We start from the raw sequence: 22,658 nt of genomic DNA on the forward strand, positions 1-22,658 counted from the left end.
ACATCTTATTGGCTGCTGGGGGTCGCAGTGGGTGGAGGCGGGATCTTGAGCCCTTATCGGTGGTTGATTGGCTGGGAGCGATGTCAGTCACGCCAGCCCGAGGAGGGCGGGGGCAGTCGGGCTCCACGGGTTCGAGTCCCGCCCCCGTCCGGTGGCGGACGGGGCAGGGCTCAGCTCTAATTAACCGGAGCTTAATTATGGGGCTTATTTTTGGAAGCAACAGCATCGCTGGCGCGTGCCTGGCGCCTTACTGGGGGAATGGGAGCTCCTTTCTGGGGCTCAGCATCCCGGGATGGATCAGCTGGGGGCGGGAGGTGGTGGCTGGTTTAACCCGCGATGGGGGTGAGGGGTCTGTCCGCGCCTCTCAGGGGCCATTTGGGAGCCGTGGTGGGTGATCCTGGGTCCACCCCCCAGGACCGGTCCCATCCTCACAGGAGCCGTGTCCCGTCACAGGGGATGCGGGGGGGGGGGTGTTTGGATAGGGCTGTGCCCATCGAAGCCCCTCTCCCTGCAAGGACCCTTGGTGTGATCTTTGCCGAGTAATTCCTTCCCAGTGGGATGCAGCTGAGGCTCAGCAGAGATTTGGAACAGCTTTTCTACACGACCAGCAAGCTGTGTATGAGAAATGATCTTGCAAACACACCTCGGGCAAAGCCCCCCCAGCTCCATCCTTGACCTGCCAGAGCTGCAGACGGGATCCCTTAGCCCCACACCCCCTGGATGAAGCAGCTGGGGTTTGACCACAGCCTTTTTGGGGGAGTCTTGGCAGATTTATCGCTTTGCACTGCCAGGAACGAACGACGACTTCATGGACGCTCCCAAGGAGCACAGCCCTCACCCGCATCAGGTGCCAAAAACATCTTTATTAGCAAAGTGTACACTAAAACTCCAGAGAAAGAGATGCTCACAGTTTGACTACTCTGGAAGGGAGCTCGATACATGACTTGAGCTGGCGGCCTAGGACTGTCACAGCATCTACCCGAGCGGCGAAGGCGGCGGCGCTACGTGGGCTTCTCCTACGGGAATGCTGCCAGGAGAGGGGCTGGCCGGGAGGAAGCACCTATCAAACCTTTATCAAAAGAGAGAAGCTGGCGGGGAGGGCTGGACAGGAGGTGTCCGGGGCTTTTCAGCTCTCTGGGATTGTGCTTTTGAGTTTTGTGCTTTACGCCCAGGCCGGTGACCGGTTGGATTTGTCTGGGGAGGTGTGGGGGGTGCTGGGGGGGTTTGCGAGGCGTGATCGGCCTCGCTGGAGGAGTCAGTGCCCTGTGGGACTCGTGCTGAAGCATTGCAGTGGCAGGAGCTGTTGGCCCTTAGTTTCTCAGTGGCAGTCAAGTAGGACAAGCTTCTGCCCTCTGTCCTTGCCCTTGGCTTCCCTCCTGCAGCTCCCCATGGACCACACCGTGGAGATCTCCCCCTCCTCCGTGGAGATCTCCCCCTCCTCCTGTGCTGACCACCCTTTCTGCAGCACCGGCGGGCTCTGCTGGGCTTAGCCTGGTACCAACCCATGGTCCCTGCTCCAGAGAGCTCCCAGCACAGCCGAGAGCCGTGGATTTGCCCTCCTGTGGTCGCTGCGGTCGCTTGGCTTGTGCCATTCTTGAGAGGAAGCCTTGGCAAGGACGAGGCGGTGGGTACCTTTTGGCCTAACCAGCTCCTTGGTGGCTGAAAGAGCTGTTCTGGGTTCACTATAATGTGCAAATGAAACCTACTCTATTGGGAACCGCTGGAAAACGTCGACCTTGGAATCCAGCCACGCTACGCTTCCTTTCACGGTGGCAGAAGACAGCTACAAATTATACCCCTGAGCCAATGGCATTGTCCAATGTGTTACCCTTGCAGTCAAAATCGACATCAACTGACCCAGCTTGCAGTTGAGGTTCCTCCTGACTCGCCTTGCAGTCTCTAACTTCCAGGAAGCACTGGGTCGGAGAGGTGTCTCTGAATGTCCTGGTGCTCGGAAGGTGCCTCCAAGTGCTCAGGGAGGGAAGGGAAGCGAGAGCCCCGCAAGAGTCCCTGGGTGCTTGGTGCCCTTTGGTGGGGGGGCTCTGGGCTCGGGAGAGGCGGGGAGTGCTGCTCCTGCTCCGAGTGGACTGTCATGGTTTTGTCGGATGACCCGGAGAGGTGCATCCCGCTTGACAAGGAGTCCCTGGATTTCAAGTGGAACTTTTCTACCTCCGTGTAGCTCGGGCTCTGGTGGGAAAGGAGGAATCCAGTGGGTTATGGTAGAAGCAAAACAAAGCAGCCACGCTCCCTCCTCATCAGCCTTGGAGCCTCACCAGGCTCCAAGCCCCAAAATGTCATTTTTCGCTTGAGCCTCAGATTAGAGGAACCCCCTCCCCTCCCTGCTGGTGGGGCAGCCTGGCAGTGCTGGGGGTGGCAGCTGTGCCCCAAAATCAGCCACGCACTGGGAAAATCTACTCCCATGTCAAGGCCATTGGGCTTTGCCTGGGCCCACGAGTGTTTGGCTATGCTTTGCCTGGCGGGAGATCAGATCCAGCTGCCCAGGGCAGAAGGATGAAGAGCCAGGGGCTGAGCCAGGAGGGGTGACCTTACCTGCTCCTGGGTCGCCGTCTCCTCGTCCTCCAGAGGTGCACAGGGGGCGAGGGGCTCCAGGCTCCGCGGGAGGATCCCGTACATGGCCAGGTTTTGGGAGGACGGCGAGATGGGGCTGTACGCAGGTGGCACTTGGGACAGCTGGCGCTGCAGGAGCTGCAGGATTATACTGATGTCTGATGACATCCTGGACTCCAGCCTGGGGACAGAGCAGCCCAGTGTTAGTGCAGTGCATCCCACTGCACCCCTCGGCTGGGCAGGGGAGGCACTGGGGAGGAGGTGCCTGTTCCGCTGCCTGAGGGGGATGATGCTTTGCCTGCTGCTCGCTGAGGTTTTTAGAGAGCTTCAAACCAGAGAGATCAATCCTGCCATCTCTCTCCTGCCATTCTCAATCATCCTCTGCCCAATTTTATGTGCAGCCAAAGTGGGATCTGGAGTGGGGATTTGAAAAAAGCTAAAACTACCCTGGAGGGGGGAAAAAATTGCAATGGTTAGTTTTAATCTGGATCAATTCTCCAGGCCAGAAGCTTGTGCTGACAGATGGAGCAAGGCAGGTTGGTGCCAACCACTTTTAACTGAGTAATAGAAGGAAATGGAAAAGCAAGAATGTTTTCCCTCTGCCTTGGCCCTGACTGAAATGAGCAGCTCTGGCAGGAGCGGGCACAGCCCCCCTTGCAGGGCACAGTTATGGTGTCACTTACAGAGGGGTAGATCTGTCCCCCAGTGCTGGGCTGGAGCATTGGTGAGACACCCAAAACATGGGTGTGTGGTGAAGTGAGCTCAACAAGGGCAGCAGAGCCCACAGAGCTCATGTGAGTCCTGCCTGGGGACCTTAAACCTGCACCTCCAGTGTGGGCTCTTCCCTCTTGTTCAAAAATCACAGAACAGTAGGGGTTGGAAGGGACCTTAAAGATCACCCAGTTCCATCCCCTGCCATGGCAGGGACACCTTCCACTAGCCCAGGTTGCTCCAAGCCCCGTCCAACCTGGCCTTGGACACTTCCAGGGATCCAGGGGCAGCCACAGCTTCTCTGGGCAACCTGTGCCAGGGCCTCCCCACCCTCACAGGGAAGAATTTTTCCCTAATATCTAATCTAAACCTACTCTCTGTTAGTTTGAAAAATCATGTGTTTTTTATTATTTAGAGAGCAACAGTGTGCATGAGGCTTGTTTGCTCGAGCAGGAGGATGCTTGTAGCTCTTTGCAGCAGGAAGAGGAGGCCTGCAGAGGGCTCAGGCCATGCCCTGTGGGTGGTTTTGTGTCCACAATTGCATTGAGTTTGGAAGCAGTGGCAAAGTGACAGATCCCAGGGGTGGTGACACTGTGGCAGATCCCAGGGGTGGTGACAGGTCCCAGGGGTGGTGGCACAGGGGCAGACAAGGGGCTGGGCTGCAGCCAGGGCCAGGACTTTGCCCTTTGAGAAGCTGCTGCATTTGCAAAGCGCTCCCACCACCTCCCCGGGAACGCGGCGTCCCGGGGGTCAGGAGGTGGCGTTGCTGCCACAAAGCCCACTGTGGCCACTTATAGAAAGCAGAAGGTGATGGCCCAGAGTCCCCCTGGGTCCTCTCTGACCCTGTTCCCCGTGGACCTGCCCACCTGCTGAGCTGGGCCTGCAGGAGCTCCAGCCTGGACTCGATCTGCCCCGGTCTGCAGTCGCCGGGCAGGGGCACGTCCCGCGAGCTCTGCACCAGGGAGATGTGCTGCAGGGGCTCCGGGGCAGGGTTGGGCCGCCGGTCCTCCCAGAAGGTGAACATGTTGGGGATGTCCAGGGGGGTGGCTGGAAGGAGAGGAGACACCTCAGCGCCTCTGTCTTGCATCCTCCAGCCCCGCTGGCGTGGAGGTGCTCCAGAGTCCATCACCCTGACACACGTGGAGAGCCATCTCTGGGACATACATGGACAACCTTCATGTGACACACATGGAGAGCCATCACCTGACACACATGGAGAGCCTTCACCTGATACACATGGAGAGCCTTCACCTGACATGCATGGAGAGCCATCTCTGGGACATACATGGAGAACCTTCGTGTGACACACATGGAGAGCCATGCCCTGATACACATGGAGAGCCTTCACCTGACACACATGGAGAGCCTTCACCTGACATACATGGTGCTCAGAGAGAGCCCATCACCCTGACACCTGAGGGGCTTATGGGGATCCATCCCCCTGGCACCCAAGATGCTCGGGGACAGTCCATCACACTGGCACACAACACAACTATGGAAGTCATTTGGCCCCTTGGAGCAGCCCCAGAGGGGTCCCTGGGTGCTGGGAGAAACTACAGGGCACAGGAGGGATAGAGCAGACACAACTGGGGACAAAAGGCAGCAAAGACCCTTGGTACCAGCCTGGCTCCCCTCAAATCCACGTCCCATCCTTGGCTCTGCCCCCAGACAAGGCCCCCATGCCCAAGCCTCTCTCACCAGCCCCCTGCCAGCTCTGGCTGCAGCCCTGGGTACCTGCATAGGACTGGCTGCTCTCTGCTCCTTGCTTCCCGACCTCCGCGTGGTCGGTGCTGGGGGTGACGAGGCTGAGCGAGGGCAGGGCGAGCTCATCCTTTTTGGGCGTGGGGAAGGGCTCAGCTTTCACAGGGCTGCCGGTCTTGGCCTCGTCGTCACTGGTCTGGGAGCAGGGAGAGGTGCTGCTGCCCGCGTCGTCCCACTGGTCCTTACTCAGCGGGTCCTGCGGGTTGGTGAGCTCTGAGTAGGTGTGATACTGCTCTGCATCAGAGATGCCCGTGTCTGGGTCTGTGGGACAGCACAACAGGTTAATCTGGGGAGTGCCACACGTGGAAAAATCAGCCCCCGTCCCTTGTAGGGCGCCTGTAGGGCTGGGGGCGTCCTGAGGGGAGGAACAGAGGGAGGGAAAGCAGTTTGGGTGCCCCCAGGGTTGTCTGCAGGGACAGGGGCACCAGCAACCTCTGCCTTGGGGCGCTTGCCAGGGCAGTAATTAAAGGATGATCCCACTCCCCAGCCCTCCCCTGGCTCCCCAGGCCAGGCTGTGCTGATCCCATGGACTCACCGGGCTTGCTGGGCGGGCAGGGCGAGTGCTTGCGCCGCCGGGCCCGGCGGTAGGTGCAGTCGTACTCCTCGCTGAGGGGGGAGCGGGGAACGCTGTCTGCCTGAGGGAGGAGAGGGGCTGGTCACCAGGGAAAGGCTGCCATGTCCCATCCGTGGGTGCCACAGCCCACCCATGGGTGCCTTGTCCCATCCAAAGGTACCACTTCCCATCCATGGGTGCCACAGTCCATCCGTGGGTGCCATGTACCATCCACGAGCACCAAGGCCCATCCATGGGTGCCATTTCCCACCTGTGGGTGCCGTGTTCCATCCATGGGTGCCATGTGTCATCCATGGGTGCCATGTCCCATCCACGGATGCCACGTCGCATCCATGGGTGGCACAGTCCATCCATGGGTACCACAACCCATCCATGAGTGCCACAGTCCATCCATGGGTACCACAACCTATCCATGGGTACCACAGTCCATCCATGGGTACCACAACCCATCCATGGGTGCCACAACTCATCCACAGGTGCCATGTGCCATCCGTGGATGCCATTTTCCACCTGTGGGCACCAAGGCCCATCCATGGGGGCCGTTTTCCATCCATGGATACCACAGCCCATCCGTGGATGCCATGTCTCATCCACGTGTACCATGGCCCTGGACGCCATGGGGGCTGCAGCCCATTCCACATCCTCCTAGGACTGGTGTCCAGCTCTCTCCTGCTCTCTATCACTGCCCTGTCCCACCCAGAGCCTCCTGGGCTGGTTGCAGAGCTCAAGGGATCCCTGAGCCTGGCCTTGCTGCTTGAGACTGAGTTGAAGGTGTCAGGACCATGGGGAGGGAAGGGGCACCCTGAGGGGGGGCAGGACATCCCAGAGTGGGATGGGACATGCAGGGAATTTGACTTTCTTTTCTATCTTACCAGGCCTCTGAAAAAAATGGCAGGAAAGGACAAAGTTCAGTCATAAACTATAAGAATCAACAGCGGTAGCGAAAACGCTCCAAGCCTTTCAGGGACTGCAAACCTGGTTATTTAAAAAGGAATTTTCAGAGGAAACCGGTACCCAACTCAACGAAACCTGAGAATATTTCATACTTCAGCAGCCTTAAAACATGTGTCTGTGACCGACTTGCCCAGGCTGGAGCAGTCCTGGAGATAATTTACAAATGCTGCAGAGCAGAACACCACTGACCTGGCTCGTGGGGCCACCTTTTCCAAAGAACCCAGGAACATGCAGTATATGCACGTGCTTGCTGGGCTGGGGGGGGAATCATAACCACACAGAGAGGGAAATCATAACCACACAGAGAGGAGAATCATAACCACACAGAGAGGAGAATCATAACCACACAGAGAGGGGAATCATAACCACACAGAGAGGGGAATCATAACCACACAGAGAGTGCCTTGGGAAATGTGGCTGTTGGCCAATCCACCCCCAAAGTGATCGAGGAGCACCTGTGGACATCCTCGCTTCTGCCCTCCCACTTGCCAAACTCAAGGCATTGCCCACACTCCTGGCTGGGGCAGCCCTGGCACTCACATCTCGCAGGTTGAAGGTGATCTCCAGGTTGCTCCAGAAGTTGTCAGAGAAGGCTGGGTACATGTCCAGGACCTCCAGCAGGTCCTCGCGCTGGATCTTGTGCAGGTCGCAGTAGGTCAGGGCCCTCACGTCAGCGTTGGACTTCCCTGGGCGGGCGTAGAGGCTGATGGGCTCCCCGAAGATGTCGTTCTTCCCTGTGCCAAGAGACAGCTCGTTAGGGACAGGTGGGCACCCACTCCAGCTCCAGCAGCCCTCATTTTGGGACTCACAAATAAGGGGATGCCCAGTAACCCCCGCCCTGATTGTGGACACTGGGGATAACACTGTGACAGCCACCACTGATGGGCACACCGAGCTGGGGCAGTGGGTCATCAGTGATGGCTGGGGACTGCTGAGCCATGCCTTGCTCTCCTCACTCCCTTGTGGCCTCTCCCTGGCCTCCCCCAGGGACCCTCCATTCCCTGTCCACTGGTGTGGTGACCAGTTGGAGGCTGAGGAACAGCCTGCCCTTCTCCAGGACAAATAAAAGTCCTCTGACCTGATTTCTTCTCTGTGGTGACCAGTGATAGAACCCGTGGGAACGGCCTGAAGCTGTGTCAGGGGAGGTTAAGGTTGGATATTAGAAAAAAGTTCTTCCCCCAGAGGGTGGTTGGCACTGGCCAGGCTCCCAGGGCAGTGGGCACAGCCCCAAGGCTGCCAGAGCTCCAGGAGGGTTTGGACAACGCTCTGAGGGACAGGGGGGGATTGTTGGGGTGTCTGTGCAGGGCCAGGAGTTGGACTGGATGATCCTGTGGATCCCTTCCAGCTCAGCATATCCCGTGATTCTGTGATTCTGTGACCCTCACCTGCCACCCTTTTTCCACTGCTCACTGCCCACCACCCACCACCCTTTGCCCCTCGCCCACCACCCCTCGCCCTCTCAGCAGGAAGGACTTTCCCACCTAGGATGGCCACCACGATGTCTTCCCGGAGGATCTCGATGGAGCCCCTGGAGATGAAGTAGAGCGTGGTCAGGACATCTCCGTAGTGCACCAGGGTGTCCCCGGGCGGGGCGTGAGTCGTCTTGAACTTCATGGCCAGGGCTCTGAGGCAGCCCTTGCTGGCTCCTCGGAAAGCCTTGCAGTTCTGGAGCAGCGTGCGGTTGAGGTGCAGGCAGATATCCGCCTGCAGGCAGTCGGGGAAGCCCTTCAGCACCTGTGGAGAGCGAGGGAGAGATGCCATCACACCACTGTCCCCAAGAAGGGACAGCCACAGGGGGCTGTGGGACACGCAGGGTGACACAACAGGGCCAAACAAGGAGCCTGTGCACCCAGAGAGCCAAAGCTGGGGACATCTTCCCGTGCCTGGAAAGCCAGGTTGGATAGGGCTTGGAGCAACCTGGTCTAGTGGAAGGTGTTCCTGCCCATGGCAGGGAGTGGAACGAGATGAGCTTTAAGGTCCCTTTAAGGTCCCTTCCAACCCAAACCATTCTATGATCTTTTGATCTTCCCCTGGTGGATCCCTGCCTGCCTGTCACTGGCTTTTACTGCTCGTGGCTGGGGACAAAAACACTCCCAAGCAATAAATAACAGTAACCAGATCAATCTCTTTATACCCACTGGTGGCATATCCCCCTTTTCATCTTTACGCCCACTAATCTTGGCTGAACGAGAGCACAAACTGGCACAAGGAGCACAAAAACTTAATTAAACAACACCTGCCTGAATGCCAAGAGGCAGCAGCAGCAGCAGCAGCACAGGACAGTTGTGTGCAGCACCAGCTAAATATACCTGTGCAAATACCTCATGGTGAACAAAAGCTGAACCTGAAGGTGAAATCAAGGTGAAACTCACAATATGGACAAAGCTGCTGCCACCAGTGACTCATGGTGCCACGGTGAAATCCACCTGGGATGGAGTTTTTTTAGGAGAGCAGCATATGGCTCTGGGGTCCCCCTCGCTGTCCTCTCCGCTCACATCCCGCTGGTGGCCAAATCTGGAAAAGCCATGCTGGGGCTGCTGAGCACGACTTGTTCTTGGCTCCGTCCTGATCTCCCAGGCTGGCAGCAGTGCCTTAGTTTCCCTACTGGGAAATCAGGGGTGGGTGGATTGATCGGGCTGTGGGGTGATTGATTAGGTCGTGTTGTGTCTCAGCAGCATCCAGCAGGAATTGGTGTGAGCGGGGGCACGTCAAGCACAGCTCTCACGGGGGGTTTGTGTCCTGAGTTTGCACTAAGCCAGTGCAGTGTTCTTGATAGGATACCATGGGTTTGCTTCTAGTTATTGGCACCAATGTCTGGCCCACATGGGAGAAGACCCCAAAGCTCTCCCAGCAGCAAACCCCCAGATGCTGCCCAGTTGTTTAATGTGGCAGCATCAGCTTAAGATGGAGAGGTGAATTCATACAAATCCATGCTCTGATGGTGCTCAGGGATGGAGGAGGATCAAATCTTATGAAGAAAAGGAGCATGAACTGGGAATGAGTGGGCTAATGACCTGCCCAGCGCCAAGAGAAAGGAAGTACCAGGTCTCATCTCTCTCCTTGCCTCGTCCTTTCTCATTCCTCTGCCTTGCTGCCGGCCAAGCCAGAGCATTTGTGCACTGAATCTTGTGGCCATGAGCCAAGTCCAACCACCTCGGCCCCAGCCCAGGACTCCTTGGCCAAGCCCCCTCCCCACTCCTGTGGAACCCCGGCGCCGTCAGCACAAGCCTTCCCGCCGGGCCGGGAGCCACGGCGCCTCTCCAGCACAGCTCCGCCATTGATCCCCCCTTTGCTAACAAACAGCTGCCTCTCTGGGCTCTAATTAAAATGGATCGAGGTTTATTTAAATGCCCTCCTTTCCCTGCTGCGAGAGCAGGATGCACTTTGCTTAGCAACCGGCGGTGTGGAGAGGAGCTGGATCGATACCTGCTCCGCGGCTCTGACACCAACAGACACCGGCCTGAAAGTGCTCGGCGCCGATGGGGCCTCTGAGCTCCTCACCAAACCCACTCTCTGGCCAAGAGATGCCCTCATGCAACCTCTGGGTAGATGTGGACGAATGGACAGAAAAAGGGGAGAAGGAGAAAGGGAGATGCAGGAGATGGGTGAGCAGAGAGCCTGCCTCCAGCCTCCCAAGTCTTCTAACTCGTCTCTGCCCCGGTCGAGAGGTTGGAAGTGTTTGGGTGGACCCAGATCCAGACTCCAGGTTGTTCAGGACAAGGTGCCGTGAGGACACGTGGCCTCCCTACCCCGCACTCACCGCGTTCATGTCGATGCCGTTGGTGTAGGACCAGGCGTGTTGGAAATACTCCTCCAGGCGCTGGCGCAGGGGGTTGGGGATCTGGTGGAAGCGGATGAACTCCTTGACCCGCAGCATCTGCGTGTGGTAGCGGGCGGTGCCCGAGTACAGGCGCTGGATGATGGCGGAGACGTTCCCAAAGATGCTGGCGTACATCAGAGCTGCAAGGAGAGGGCAGGACTCAGGGGGGAGGTGCATGTCCAGCTACATCAGACCTGGAACAGCAGATTTCCAAACCCCATATGGGCTCAGAACCAGGAGGTTTCTAAACCTTGTATTTCTATCACCCCATCCATTTGCCTGTGCAGAAGAGGCACAGGCAGAGGGAGATGCTCTGCTAAAACCCCGCATGCTCTCCCTGTTTCCCCCCTGAGCAGCCCCTCCAAACTCCAAACCAGGGGTGGGGACAGCGGGACAAGTGCGGGCACTCACAGCCGATGAGCATGACACAGATGGAGAAGATCTTCTCGGAGTTGGTGTTGGGCGACACGTTGCCGAACCCCACGCTGGTGAGGCTGCTGAAGGTGAAGTAGAGGGCAGTGACATATTTGTCCTTGATGGAGGGGCCGGAGGAGAGGTCGCTGTCGTTGTAGCGCTTGCCGATCTGGTCTCCCAGGTTGTCCAGCCAGCCGATCTTGTGCTCCATGTAGGGCCTCTCCACGTTGCCGATGGCGTACCAGATGCAGGCGAGCCAGTGGGCGATGAGGGCGAAGGTGCACATGAGCAGGAAGAGCACGGCTGCTCCGTACTCGGAGTAGCGGTCCAGCTTGCGGGCCACGCGCACCAGGCGCAGCAGCCGGGCGGTCTTCAGGAGGCCTATGAGGGTGGTGGTCTGCAGGGGAGAGGTGAGAAGCCTCAGGGCCAAGCAAAAGGATAAATCTGGCCAAAGGCACGTCCCCAGCTGAGCCCCGTGCTTCCTTTGAAGGATATAAATGCATTTCTAGAGCGTGAGTCACCTTGTCCTGGAGGTGACCTCTGAACTAGGTCAGGTGAGTCATGCCACGTCCTGAACATAAAGGCAACAAGCTCTGGGGTTATGGGTGAGCAAGTGAGAGAAGCCAAGGCCAAACCCATGGGTCCTCACCTTGCCAACCATTGCTCCCAAAACAGCTGCCTTTCACTCCCAGATGTGGGGCCTCCAGGTAGTGCAGTAACCACAGGGCCATTCCACTGCCAACATTTTGAGTCTGGCAATGCAACCCCAAATTCAGCCTCACTGGAGTGTGGGGCCAGTCCCTAAACAATCCCTTAGCCTGCTCTGCTGGGTCAGCCCCAGCAAGGGGAGCGGGTCCAGTTAGACACTGTCTTAGCACTTATAGGATCTGTGGGGCTGTTTGAGCATACACAATGAAATCCCAAGTCCCAGCTGCCCAATAAAAGCCTGTCATGACATCCTTGTCTATTCTCTGACTAAACCACCCCTCTTCTCGTGGGTTTAGCCATCCACCACTTACATCAAGACATCCGTATCCCTGCCTTTCTCTCCCAGACATCTCTCCCTATCCACCCAGGGATCCCCTCCTGTCCTGATGGACCTGCAGACCGTACCTCGTCAGAGCCGGAGCGGAAGATGAGCAGGTCAAAGGGGATGGCGGCCACCATGTCGATGAGGAACCACCCCTTGAAGTAGTGGATGGCGATCTTGCCGGGGTGGCTCACCACCTCGTCGTTGATGTTGACGTAGGTGGTGCGGAAGTTGATGACAATGTCCACGATGAACATGATGTCCACGATGAGGTCGATGATGTTGAGAGGGTCGCAGGAGTAGCTGCAGTCCCAGCGCTTCTCCTCCACCTGCTCCTCGTTGAGCAGGAAGGCGGCCGAGTAGGGGGTGAAGACGGCTGTGTAGATGACCAGCAGGAGGATGAGCCAGTCCCACACGGCCTTGAAGGGGCTGTAGTGCAGGATGGTCCATCGGTGGATACGTGGCGCCTGCAGCTTGTACTCGGGGAGGACATCGGCACCCAGGGACAGCACCTGCCAGGAGATGGGTGTGAGAAGGGTGGGAGACCTGGAGAGAGGCTGGATAAGGCCAGGAACCAGGGAAAGGGCTCCCACATGCTGGTAGGGCAGCCAGAAGCACACAGTGCACTTCCTACACCCTTTTCACCTTTGTTGGATTCATATGGTTGCCCAGGAGGCCACAGGGTGAGTTGCCCACTGTGGCTGACACCAAAGTGTGTCCAGCTCCTCATCTGTCAGTCAGAGCACCCTTGGGGCAGCTGTTTTCCTGCTTTGTGCCCTTCTGAGCCTTTCATGCCAGCAGAGAGGAAAGTGCCTCCTACCGTGCCTCTGTCCGCCCTCAGCTCAGTGCCACCAGCTCGGGAGCTGCTGGCTGTCCCTGGCACAGGGCTACGGGCATGGGCAGCTTGGAGATGCCATCCCATGGCTGTGCCATGGCCTGGCCTCGAGGGTTACAGCACATTAGGCATCCCCCAAGCCTTGCACCACGCCTTTCTTGGCCTCAGCACGGACCTTCTCCTGGATGTCCCTCTGGCACAGTCATCCTCCAAGCAGAGGGGGCAGCTTGGGCCACTCCCAGCACAGCCTCAGGCAATGCCTGTTTCCCATCTGAGCATCCCCAGGGAGGGGGTGACCTGTGGCCACACACGTGCAAACACCATCTCAATCGTGCAGGCACCCCCCTCATGCTGTGTCCCCAGGTCACCCACAGCACCAGTGAGTCCCCCACATGTCCCAGGCCTGTCCCAGCTCCCCCTCCAGGACCAGCACCAGCTTGTGACAGGCTCTAAAGCCACCCTGGGGGCAACAATGCAAGGCCCTGGGGACGGGAGGGCTGGGCCTGCTTGGGGTGCTGAGGGGCAGTGGCATGAAGGGGCTTATTTGGGGGGTATCCAGATCCTCCCTGCCTGCCCCTGCTGCTCTATTGTCCCCTAGTGTCCTGTGGTGCCGGGCACCAGTGCCAGCTGCAGAGGAGGGTGAGGGGCACCACAGTGCTGTCTCCCAGCACTGAGCCCCCACTAAAAGGCACCTCTTTGCCTGGCTGCGAAGGAGAGGAGAGAAGAGAAGAGAGAGGAGAGAGGAGAGAGGAGGATCCACATGTCCCGAGGCGACGGTGATGGGCACCGTCACTGATGGGCATCAGCACCTGCAAGAAGGGTCTGACCCTTCCTGCGCTGACAGGAAGGAGGATCTTGCACCTCGTTAAAGCGCTCAAGGGCTTCCCGAGGGCTCCTGATGCCGTGACCCGGAGCGGACCCACCCCAGCCGTCCCACCACCCCGGGACACCGGCGGGGCCCCGCGCCCCGGAGGAGCCCCCCTGCTCCTACCTGCCTGCAGCTCGCCCGGCGGCCCAGGCGGCAGCTGACCCTCGGGCTCCGGGTGTCCACCATGGGGGCCCCCACGGCCACGCGCCCGGGCAGCGGCGGGCACGGCGGGCGCAGCGCTCGGGCATCGCCCAGGCAGGCGCGCAGGCACTCGGCCAGGCGGGCGGGAGACATGCGGCTGCGAAGGGCATTCGGGAGCCCGGCGTGGATTAATCAAACCCGATCGATGCCGGGGCCCCCGTGGGGGACAGGGAGCGCCAATGGAGCGGCGGGAGCCGTCGACGTCCGTTGGCGGACGGGGAGGGGAGGGATTGGAAAAAGTGACCCAAACGCAATCGTTGAGGGCGGAGGGGAGCGAGGCGCTGGATGGGCTCGGGGACTGCGCTCCCGCGGGGACGGCGGGGAAGGGGCAGGGCAGCGCCGGTAAAACCTTCATCCCCAAACTAAGATGCACCCAGAGGACCTGGGATAGGCTCTTACACCTTGTGTCTGGGAAAACCAGCAACGCTCCCACCCTCAGCAGCTGAATCCTCACCTGCCTGACTGGAGGCAGCTCTGTGAGGATAGTTGTGAATTCAGGCCCCCAAATGCTGCTCCCTGAGCTGGGGCACCTGCCCTGCCCCTCATCCCTGCTCCTGGCACCCACATCTTGCAGTAGAAGCAAGAGCAGGTCAAGACCTGTTGTTTTCCAGGCAGGAATTAATAAAAAACCCACAATCCCAAAGATCTGAGGCAGGAAAGGCTAAAGAAACAACTTGCAAAAAAAGCATCCAAACCAACACAGAGCCAGGGAGCTGCTGCAGCCTTGTCCCTCTCTGCCCCTGGGGGGTGGGGAGGGCTGTGGGTGTCACCCTTGGTGGCCTGGGTGGCCCCGGGAGTCCCCGTAGGTGGCAGTGCTGGCTGCCCCCCATGGTGATCCCGTGGGTGCCCCTTCCCTCTTCCCCTTCCCCCTGCACTTACCGGCTTCAGCCGCAGCCGCAGGCTCATGGTGCTGGGTGCTGGGTGCTGGGTGCTGGGTGCTGGGCAGTGAGTGAGGGAGCTGCAGCAGGGAGGAGGAGGAGGAGGGAGGAGGGAGCAGGGTGTGTGAGGGCTGTGGGTGACAGAGGGGGGGAGGCTCCCATGACCTGGGCTAACCCAGGCCATGTGCCCCGTGGTGCCCAGCACCCCGTGCCTTCCTTGTCCCTTGCCCTGTGCTGGGGATGGGGACACTGGGCTGGGGAGGGGGGGCACTCCAGAGTTGCCAGGAGACCCTCAAGCATGAGGGGCTGGGCAGGATCAGGCCCAGGGTGCTGGCTGCAGGTGGGCACTGACCCGGTGTCCCTCCCAGCCCATATCCTGACACAGCTCAGCCCCCCATCCCTGTCCCCAGCATCCTCCTGCCCAGCTCCACCACCACCCTCGGGACAGTCCAGGGGACTGGGACACACACCACCTGCAACAGGACCCCAGCCTGGTGACACCAACCCCACAGCATCCCCACGTGCCTCCAGCTATGCCCCAGAGCCACAGCCCTGGCAGGCCGTGCCCAGCACATTCATTGCACTTGTGACCTGCCCTCTCCTGCTGTGGGGCCAGACCACCCCAAACAGCCCCTGCCTCCTCTCCCTGCCCACCAGCAGGTATTTTTAGACACTGTTAGTGGTGTCTCGCCGCTGTCTCTGCCTCACCATGAATTATTTATCAGCCAGGAGAGGGGAGCTCTGGCTTTGTGGGAGGTTCAGGGGATGTCGGGGTGAGAACAGGGAGGATGCCTGGGTCCCCCATGGAAGGGGGAGATATGGAGGGGAGAAGAGGTCCATCCTGTCCTGTTCTGTCCCATCCCATCCTATCCCATCCCATCTGGAGACTGAATGTGAAGGGAAGGTCAGTCTTTGCGTACTCTGGAGTCCTGCAGGGACCCGTCAGCTGCAATCCTGTCACATCACAACCAGCTACTGTTCTCACACTGAGTGGCCAACACCACCGTGCCACTGTCACCCCAGTGTGGACAGTGGCCCTTGTTGTGGGGGTGTCCCTTGTGATGGGGACAGGGCATGGAGGCTGCTCACCATCCCGCTGGAGTTCTGGGGCTGATCCCTGGTCACTGCAGTCACCCCCAGATCAGAGGCACTACGTGGGGTTTGGGGTGAAGGGGACAAGCTAAGAAGAGGAAAACGAGCCTAAGAACTGCCCCGTGCTGTGGGGAGCAGGGAGTCCCTCTGCCACACGTGGAGGCCACGAGGCAGGAGGAGAACCCCGCAGAGCACCCCGCTCTGCTGGAGCTGACTTGCAAGACCAGAGGCTTTTCTGGGCTCAGATGGCTGAATTAGCACTAAATCTGCCCTGGGCTGCTGCTGGCAGCGGTGGGAGGTGCCCTTGGATGTGTTTCATCCCGTGCCTCAGTTTCCCCACAGGTCAGAGCTCCCTCCTCGGGATCGCGGGACACGGCGGCACCTTTCCCCCATCCCGACAGGTCAGAACAGCGCCAGGGGCGTCCCTTGCGGTGACACCGCACGGCCACACGTGTCCCCCGCAGCGACAGGCAGTGCCACACGTGTCGGTGACAGTGCAGTGCCACCTGCTGTCTCCCGGGGGATCTGGTGGCCCTTGGCGTGGCCACCTGTGCTCCTGGCATGGACCAGGCGAGCACCTCAGGATCAGCAGCGCCCTGGGGGCTCCATCCCTGGCGTTGGGGTCAGGAAGAGAGGCCAGAGCCTCCCCCCCAAATGAAGCCACGTGCACACACGAACATGCTCACACGTGTCCCCTTCAAGGCCACCATCACACCATGAGCAGTCTGTGCCAGCGTTCCCCAGCCACAGAAATCACCAGAAATATTAGAGGGAATAAAAAGAGCATTTCAGCCATTCAGAGGAAGAGAGAAAACCCAAACACAGGGATGCTGGCATTTCCTAGGGTGGAATCTCCAGGTATCACTGCGCTCTCTGCTCCTCTTCTCCAAAAGCCACAGGAGTGGCTGTGACTGTCCCCCAGCAGCAACACCACGACCCCACCACTGCCTCGGCGGCCTCTCAGCGCCCACGTACCTGCGTGACCTTCTCGGTGACGTTCTGGGTGCGCTCCATCACCTTGTGGGGAGCGATGATCTCGATCTCCGTGGTGGAGCCCGAGCGGTGCTTCTCCAGGTTGAACTCCACGAAGTTGAGGGTGAACTGGGGGATCTGGCTGATGGTCCGGTACTTCATGAGGTCCGAGTCCGAGGTGGAGTTCGGGGGGTTGGGTTTGACGTGGGAGGCCTCTGCAAGAGGATGGAGAGGAGCGTTGAGAAGGGGAGTGTGAGCAGGAACTGACCTGCAGAGCCCCCACCTCACTCTGGGACCCCCAGGAATTGGGGACCACCACAAGGTGCCACCAGAAGGTGCCACCAATGTCTGCCTGGCCATAAAGGCTTGGCTTCTTCAGCATGGCTCAGGCATGGGATGCCTGACCCAAGATGCCTGGGAGGGGGCTGCTTGTCGGACACATCACGTATCTCTTTACCACTGAATCTCCTTCAGGGGGCTCAGACCAAGATACAGAGGCATCCAATACCCTGTGCTATCCCTGAAGACTGTAGCAGGTTAGGGACCAGCCCCAGTGAGACCTATCAGAGAGGGATGTCAAAGCTGGCAAGAAAACAGATGAAGGAGGAGGTTATTGTCCTCCACTCCTGGAGCTCCTGAGCTGCTGCCTTGGTGTTTGGCCACCAAACTGAGCAGCAGTTGGATGATGTCCCCACTCAGGTGTATCCTTCACCCCCATGCTCCAGGTAGGGAGGTCAGGGCTTTGTCTGGAAGAAGAGCTGTTGTGGGGCTGGATCCTGACAGTTTTCCCTGGGGATCTGCCTCTCTGGGTGACCCCAGTGCAGGACCAGGAAGGAAACCCTGGATGTTCATGGTCAATGCTGTGGCAGTGTGTTTGTCATGGATGGGAGCACGTACCCACATCCAGGGCTCCAGGATCATCCCCAAGCACCATACCCAGTGTGTCCCCACCTTTCCATCTCCTCCAGGCAGGGCAGGGGTGTGTTTCCAGCTTTCCACCCCTTCTATCCCTTGCACTCTGACATTGACCCAGGTGGTGTCGTGAGCAGGAGGTGTCTGAAGACATTGTGAAGGTGCTGGTGAGCACCAGCTGCCACCCTTCTCCCTGCTCATTCCCCTTCCCTCCCTCTACATTTTGTCCCCTCCTGAGGGGCCATAACCTGTGACTAATTGAGGATCATGATCCTCCACCCCATTTTCTCATGCCAGACACCACAGACCGATCTCTGTCCATCCCCAGTTACTGAAGCTTCTCTTTCCCGACCTTAATCTAATTTGTAATCATCACTCTCATGAGAACAAGAGGTCTGGACATCAATACCATGATGGAGGTGTGTTCCCTCCATCCCTCCAGAGTGGCCTGGCCGGTGTCTCATCCGCCTCCAACACATGGACACAGCTCACACTGCACATGCCTGCAGACCCCTCCCCTCCCTCCCGGGGAGGTGGGGTGGCAGTGGGACGCCCCTTGTGTGGGGCAGCCGAAAGCAACCTGACACAGTCTCACATCTCACACACAACACCGTGGATGGCTCCATGCCCAGAGCAGGACCTGCCTACGCAGGGAATCGCATGGAGTCCAGTGGATCTGGGGAGGAGACCCCACCTTATCTCCACTTTGCAGAGGAAAAGCAGTGCAGGGCAAGAGACCAAGACCTCCCCCCCCAAGATGTGCCGGGGCCATCGCCCAGGGCCCTGGCTCCCGCAGAAAACCGACAGCTCCGGGGGTTTTCCCCTACCTGAGTTTGCCCTCCTTTCCCTGAATTTTCTCTGGAACTCAGACCTCGCAGCCTCAAAGTTGTCCAAGGAGGAGACCCTGCGGAGGCTGTGGAAGCTGCCCCCAGGGCGAGACCGAAAGAAACCCCACGCGGGGTACGACCCTTGTGGGCCCGGCAGGGGAGGCTCTTGTTTCGGGGACGAGTGTTGTAGGGTGGGGTCGGCCTCCAGGCTCGGCCTCCGCTCCTTTTCCAGGAGGGATTCGGTCTCTGACTGCATACAGTTCTCCTTGGGCGATGTCTTCAAGTCCCTCAAAATCAGGGAGTCACCACCAGGCTTTAAGACAGCCAGGAGAAAGCGTTGTATTAGAAGGAGTCCCGGCGTGCTGGGGGGGAAGGAGAGGGAGCCGGGGGAGGTAAGAGGAGGGGCAGAGGGCTGGGAAGCGCTGCAGTTCCCGGGGTCACCTCCAGCCGGGACCAGGACCTGCTTTGGAGTGGGGCGACCGAGTCCCTGGGGACCTGGCAGCTCCCACCTCCCGCCAGCTCCCGCCGGAGGCTGGGTGGCCGCGGGGAGTTCGCAAGGCGATGCTGCACAGCCGGGAAGCAGAGCAAGAGAAGAGCAGAGCCCAGGGACAGGCTTGCTGGAGTACCTGCCTTGCCATGCGCTTTTCTGAGGTGTCCCTACGACCCACCACTGGACCTGCCCTCCCCTCACCTGCTGCAAGAGCTGAGGCCACCCCCGAGGGTCAGCGCCCAGGGTGCTGTGCTGGTGTCTGTGGGAGAGGCTGTGCTCTGCACCAGGAGCCACTGCAGGAGCTGCTGGGTTTGCAAATCTGGCCATATTGGTCCTCCTTCTCCTACAGCCACCCTTAGCCATGGCTAAACCTTCTTCCCTGGAGACCTAAAGAGTTTCCAGCCTTTAATGACTTCTGCAATGGGGTGCACAGAGCAACCACCTTCTGGAGCAGAACCCCCTGGGACTGTGCCCCTCCAGTGATACCCATAGGAGGGACTGTGGCACTTCTCACCACCCCTAAGGACTTTAGGGTGGGTTTTAGGATGTGGTGCCAGGAGGGGCTGGCTGCCCCTGGAGCTGCAGAGCTGCCCCCACTTGATCATCAGGTTGTCCTCAATCCACATCTTCCATGTGTGTGTGCACCCCAAACATCCCAGTGCACTGCACAGCTTCAGCCTGGGGGTACCCAGCGCTGGTGTCTGTGGGAGTGACATACCCAGAGTATCTGATAACATGACACGTTTTCAACCTGCCACAAGCACAGCCTCTGAGAAGACAGGCACCTTTTGTCTCTCGTATCTATAATTTTGGGAAGCAGCTTTACCCAGGCTGTCTGGATACAGCCAGCACAGCGAGAACCTGGCACCTGGGGATGCCTTAGCAGAGCAGGAGCCTCCTGCCCACAGCCTCGAGCTGCAGCACTGCAGAAACAACACGTCTGTGACTGGAGGTACCTGGAGCACTTCTGACAGCCAAGAAGCCACCGAGAACAACAGTCTCTAAAGAGGACCCACCAAGAGTTTTTCAAGGTCAGCAATGACAGCATCACCCTCCATCACAGGAAGCACAGTCTTTGCTGGAGGGCTGAGAAGCCGGATCTGCCTGCACTGCCTGGTCCCTGCCAGGAAAACCATGGGGAAATGAGCCTTCCAGTCCCTGCTCAGAGCACACCTGCTCCTCTCTCCTGCAGCCACCAGCACGTCCCCTCCTCGAGGCGAGGACAGCTCCCTGGAGCTCCACCATCCCGGACAACGTGCACTGTGGAGCCAGACCTTCCTCCCAGCTTTGGCAGCTCGGCACATCTCCCGCTCCCCCCGCCAGCCACGGCCCGGCAGAGCAGCACCAGCTCCATCCCACGCCACCAAAGCACCGCGCTCACCACCGGCCCTGGCCGGGGCCAGTGCCTGGCACTGACCCAGCACCGGGGCCCGACCGCCCGATCCGGCCCGAGCCACAGCAGCCGAGGGACAGCGGGATGGGGAGAGCGAGGAAGAGCACCGGGACCTGGCCTGAGGCGTGGGCTGATATCAGACAAAGGCTACGGTTACCTTTCCATAGTCAATGGCTACTCCATCAAACTCACTGGTGGGCAGAGAGTCCCGCTGGATTTTGAGTCGCCGCAGGGACGGGAGACTAAACTTCAAACTCCTACTTTGACCTTGTTAGAAAGAAAAACAAAACACAAGAGAGAAATGTGTAACCTGTCTGCACGTGACGGCTGGAGCGAGACGGGGCAGGGGGAGAGGCTGCGGAGAATTTGGGGTGGCTTTGGGGGATACACATGCCAGGAGGCCCTTCCTCCTCCAACACACTTGCTCTTCCCACGCCATCACACCACCGTGTGCTCAAGGCAGACCCTGACCTGGCAGAAAGCACCACTGAGACAGAGGGCAGTCCCCTACAAGCACAGATGCAAGACAGGAAAGGTGCAGAGCATCCCTAAGCCAATTAAAGAGGTTAAAGCCACTTAAGGGATTTGGACCTGGAGGAAATCGAGCCCCTAAATCTCCTTGGCGGAACTTCAGGAAAAAGAGATCACACAGTAGAGACTGTAAGTCAGAAAGGCATTAAAACAAGTAGTTCTAGCAATTTTGTTCTTGGATTTTCAGTGAGGGATGCTGGACCACACAAGGGGGACCAGGAGACCACCTCGATGGGGACTGGGGCTGGGCAAGGGCAGCCAGGGCTGCAGGAGCTGTGAGAGAGGTTCAGGAGGGGAAGGGCCCAGACGTGGAGAGGGACTGGCAGTGCCCACAGAGGGACACAAAGCCCCTGGTTGTGACACCCAATGCAAAGTCACTCCTCTAGTGACACAGAGGAGACCACGGCCTCCTGCTGCTCAGAGTTGGTGTGAGCAGCCAGGCTCACACCCTCAGGGCCTGAGTCAGCCCTGGGGCTCATCTGACCCCCAGCAGCACCAACTGTGCTCACCAACCACACCAAAAGTGGCCAAAATCCCGAGGCACACAGGACGCGACACGAGCTCCACAAACACATTTTCCTCTGGGGAAAAGCAGCACATTGAGGAGCTGTTTGGTTTTGGCAGGATTAGCTTCCCACAGAGCCCCAAAACACCACCGAGCTGCTCGGGCAGGCCCCCAACCTGCCGACTCCCCAAAAATGCCTCCACTGCTGGGGTACCACCTGGGTTCCCTCTGCTCACCCCATCCCCACTGCCCAGAGCAGCTTTTCAGCTGGAAGAAGCAAAGCATCAAACTTTCCCTGTGCATCAATGAGCCGGGGACCGGCGACGCAGCCACCTGTGGCCGTGTAATTAAAGACTGAGTCACAAAACCTGTTCTTGAGAGCACAGCCTGGGCTGGAGTCAGCAGCTCTGGCCTTTCCACACTCCCCATCACTGGGGTGGGAAACCCAAGAAACACCCCTTGGGGTGCACAGCACAACCTCCAGGGCAGGGAAGAGACAGGTACCCTTTGTTTGGGTGCCTTCTGCCAAAGGTCCCACCCAAAGGGGTGGGGTGGGGTATGGATGCATTGTATGTTGAGAGGTATTGAGAGGTAAGGGGGCTGCAAAGCAACACTGTTGCTGGAATTTAGGATTTCCTCAGAAGTTCATGCATAGAGGCCAACTGGTACTAAAGCAATCCACCAAAAATATGAATCTCATCACTTCAGAGACGTAGGAACACGTGCACGGGTGATCTGTGCAGTCACACACACGTATCCTGTGTGTGTATGTCTGGCCTGAGGACACAGAAACCCACAGAAAACTCCACTGGCACCCACTGCCACGCACACAGACACCTGAATGGCTCTGGGATGTAGAGATGCCCCGAGTGGGAATGCACTGAAGCTCACACCACTGCACCAGCACAACGGGCAGGTGTCCCCATTGATCCCTGACGTGGCCCTGGCTCTGATCCCGGTCCCACTGTGCCACCCCACAGGCCATGGGGGGACAGACCCAGGTTGGTCCCACAGCTTTACTTTACCCAAAGCACCCCTATAGCACCCCACATCCCCGAGGAGCGTTGGCATGAAGGTGGATGTGGGATTGTTTCCCTGACTCAGAGGTGACGAGCAGCGAGGGCCGTACGGCAGCAGGAGGTTTGGATGCTACAGCTTCTTGTCGCCAGGTCTAACATCTGCATCTGCATCCCCTTGAGAGCCTCACCACGGCGTCCCTTTGATCCAACCTTCCCAAAAAAGGAATCTGAGTTTTCCACTGCCTCTGAAAGCCTCACAAAAGCCTGGAATGAGCCTGGCACAGCAGGGAACAGCCCAAAGCC

The 22,658-nt window shown here is 58.9% G+C and overlaps 1 protein-coding gene across 2 annotated transcripts in view; it reads right to left on the reverse strand.

The window, feature by feature from the left end:
• Positions 1-1,425: 1,425 nt before the first annotated feature.
• Positions 1,426-22,658, reverse strand: part of KCNH6 (potassium voltage-gated channel subfamily H member 6) — a 34,076-nt gene continuing 12,843 nt past the window's right edge. The window contains exons 4-16 of one of the 2 annotated variants that reach the window (XM_064636769.1): positions 20,458-20,567; positions 18,418-18,730; positions 16,682-16,893; positions 11,916-12,344; positions 10,800-11,199; positions 10,329-10,528; positions 8,050-8,302; positions 7,109-7,302; positions 5,576-5,675; positions 5,014-5,301; positions 4,146-4,326; positions 2,551-2,749; positions 1,426-2,187 (exon numbers count right to left, since the gene is read on the reverse strand). In XM_064636769.1, the coding sequence (XP_064492839.1) occupies positions 1,900-2,187; positions 2,551-2,749; positions 4,146-4,326; positions 5,014-5,301; positions 5,576-5,675; positions 7,109-7,302; positions 8,050-8,302; positions 10,329-10,528; positions 10,800-11,199; positions 11,916-12,344; positions 16,682-16,893; positions 18,418-18,730; positions 20,458-20,567 (3,167 nt within the window). In that variant the 3' untranslated portion in view covers positions 1,426-1,899. The remainder of the gene's footprint in view (positions 2,188-2,550; positions 2,750-4,145; positions 4,327-5,013; positions 5,302-5,575; positions 5,676-7,108; positions 7,303-8,049; positions 8,303-10,328; positions 10,529-10,799; positions 11,200-11,915; positions 12,345-16,681; positions 16,894-18,417; positions 18,731-20,457; positions 20,568-22,658) is intronic. The other variant, XM_064636770.1, reaches the window with a different exon arrangement.

The sequence above is a fragment of the Pseudopipra pipra genome, chromosome 26, assembly GCF_036250125.1.
Source record: "Pseudopipra pipra isolate bDixPip1 chromosome 26, bDixPip1.hap1, whole genome shotgun sequence".
Classification (NCBI taxonomy): Eukaryota; Metazoa; Chordata; class Aves; order Passeriformes; family Pipridae; genus Pseudopipra; species Pseudopipra pipra.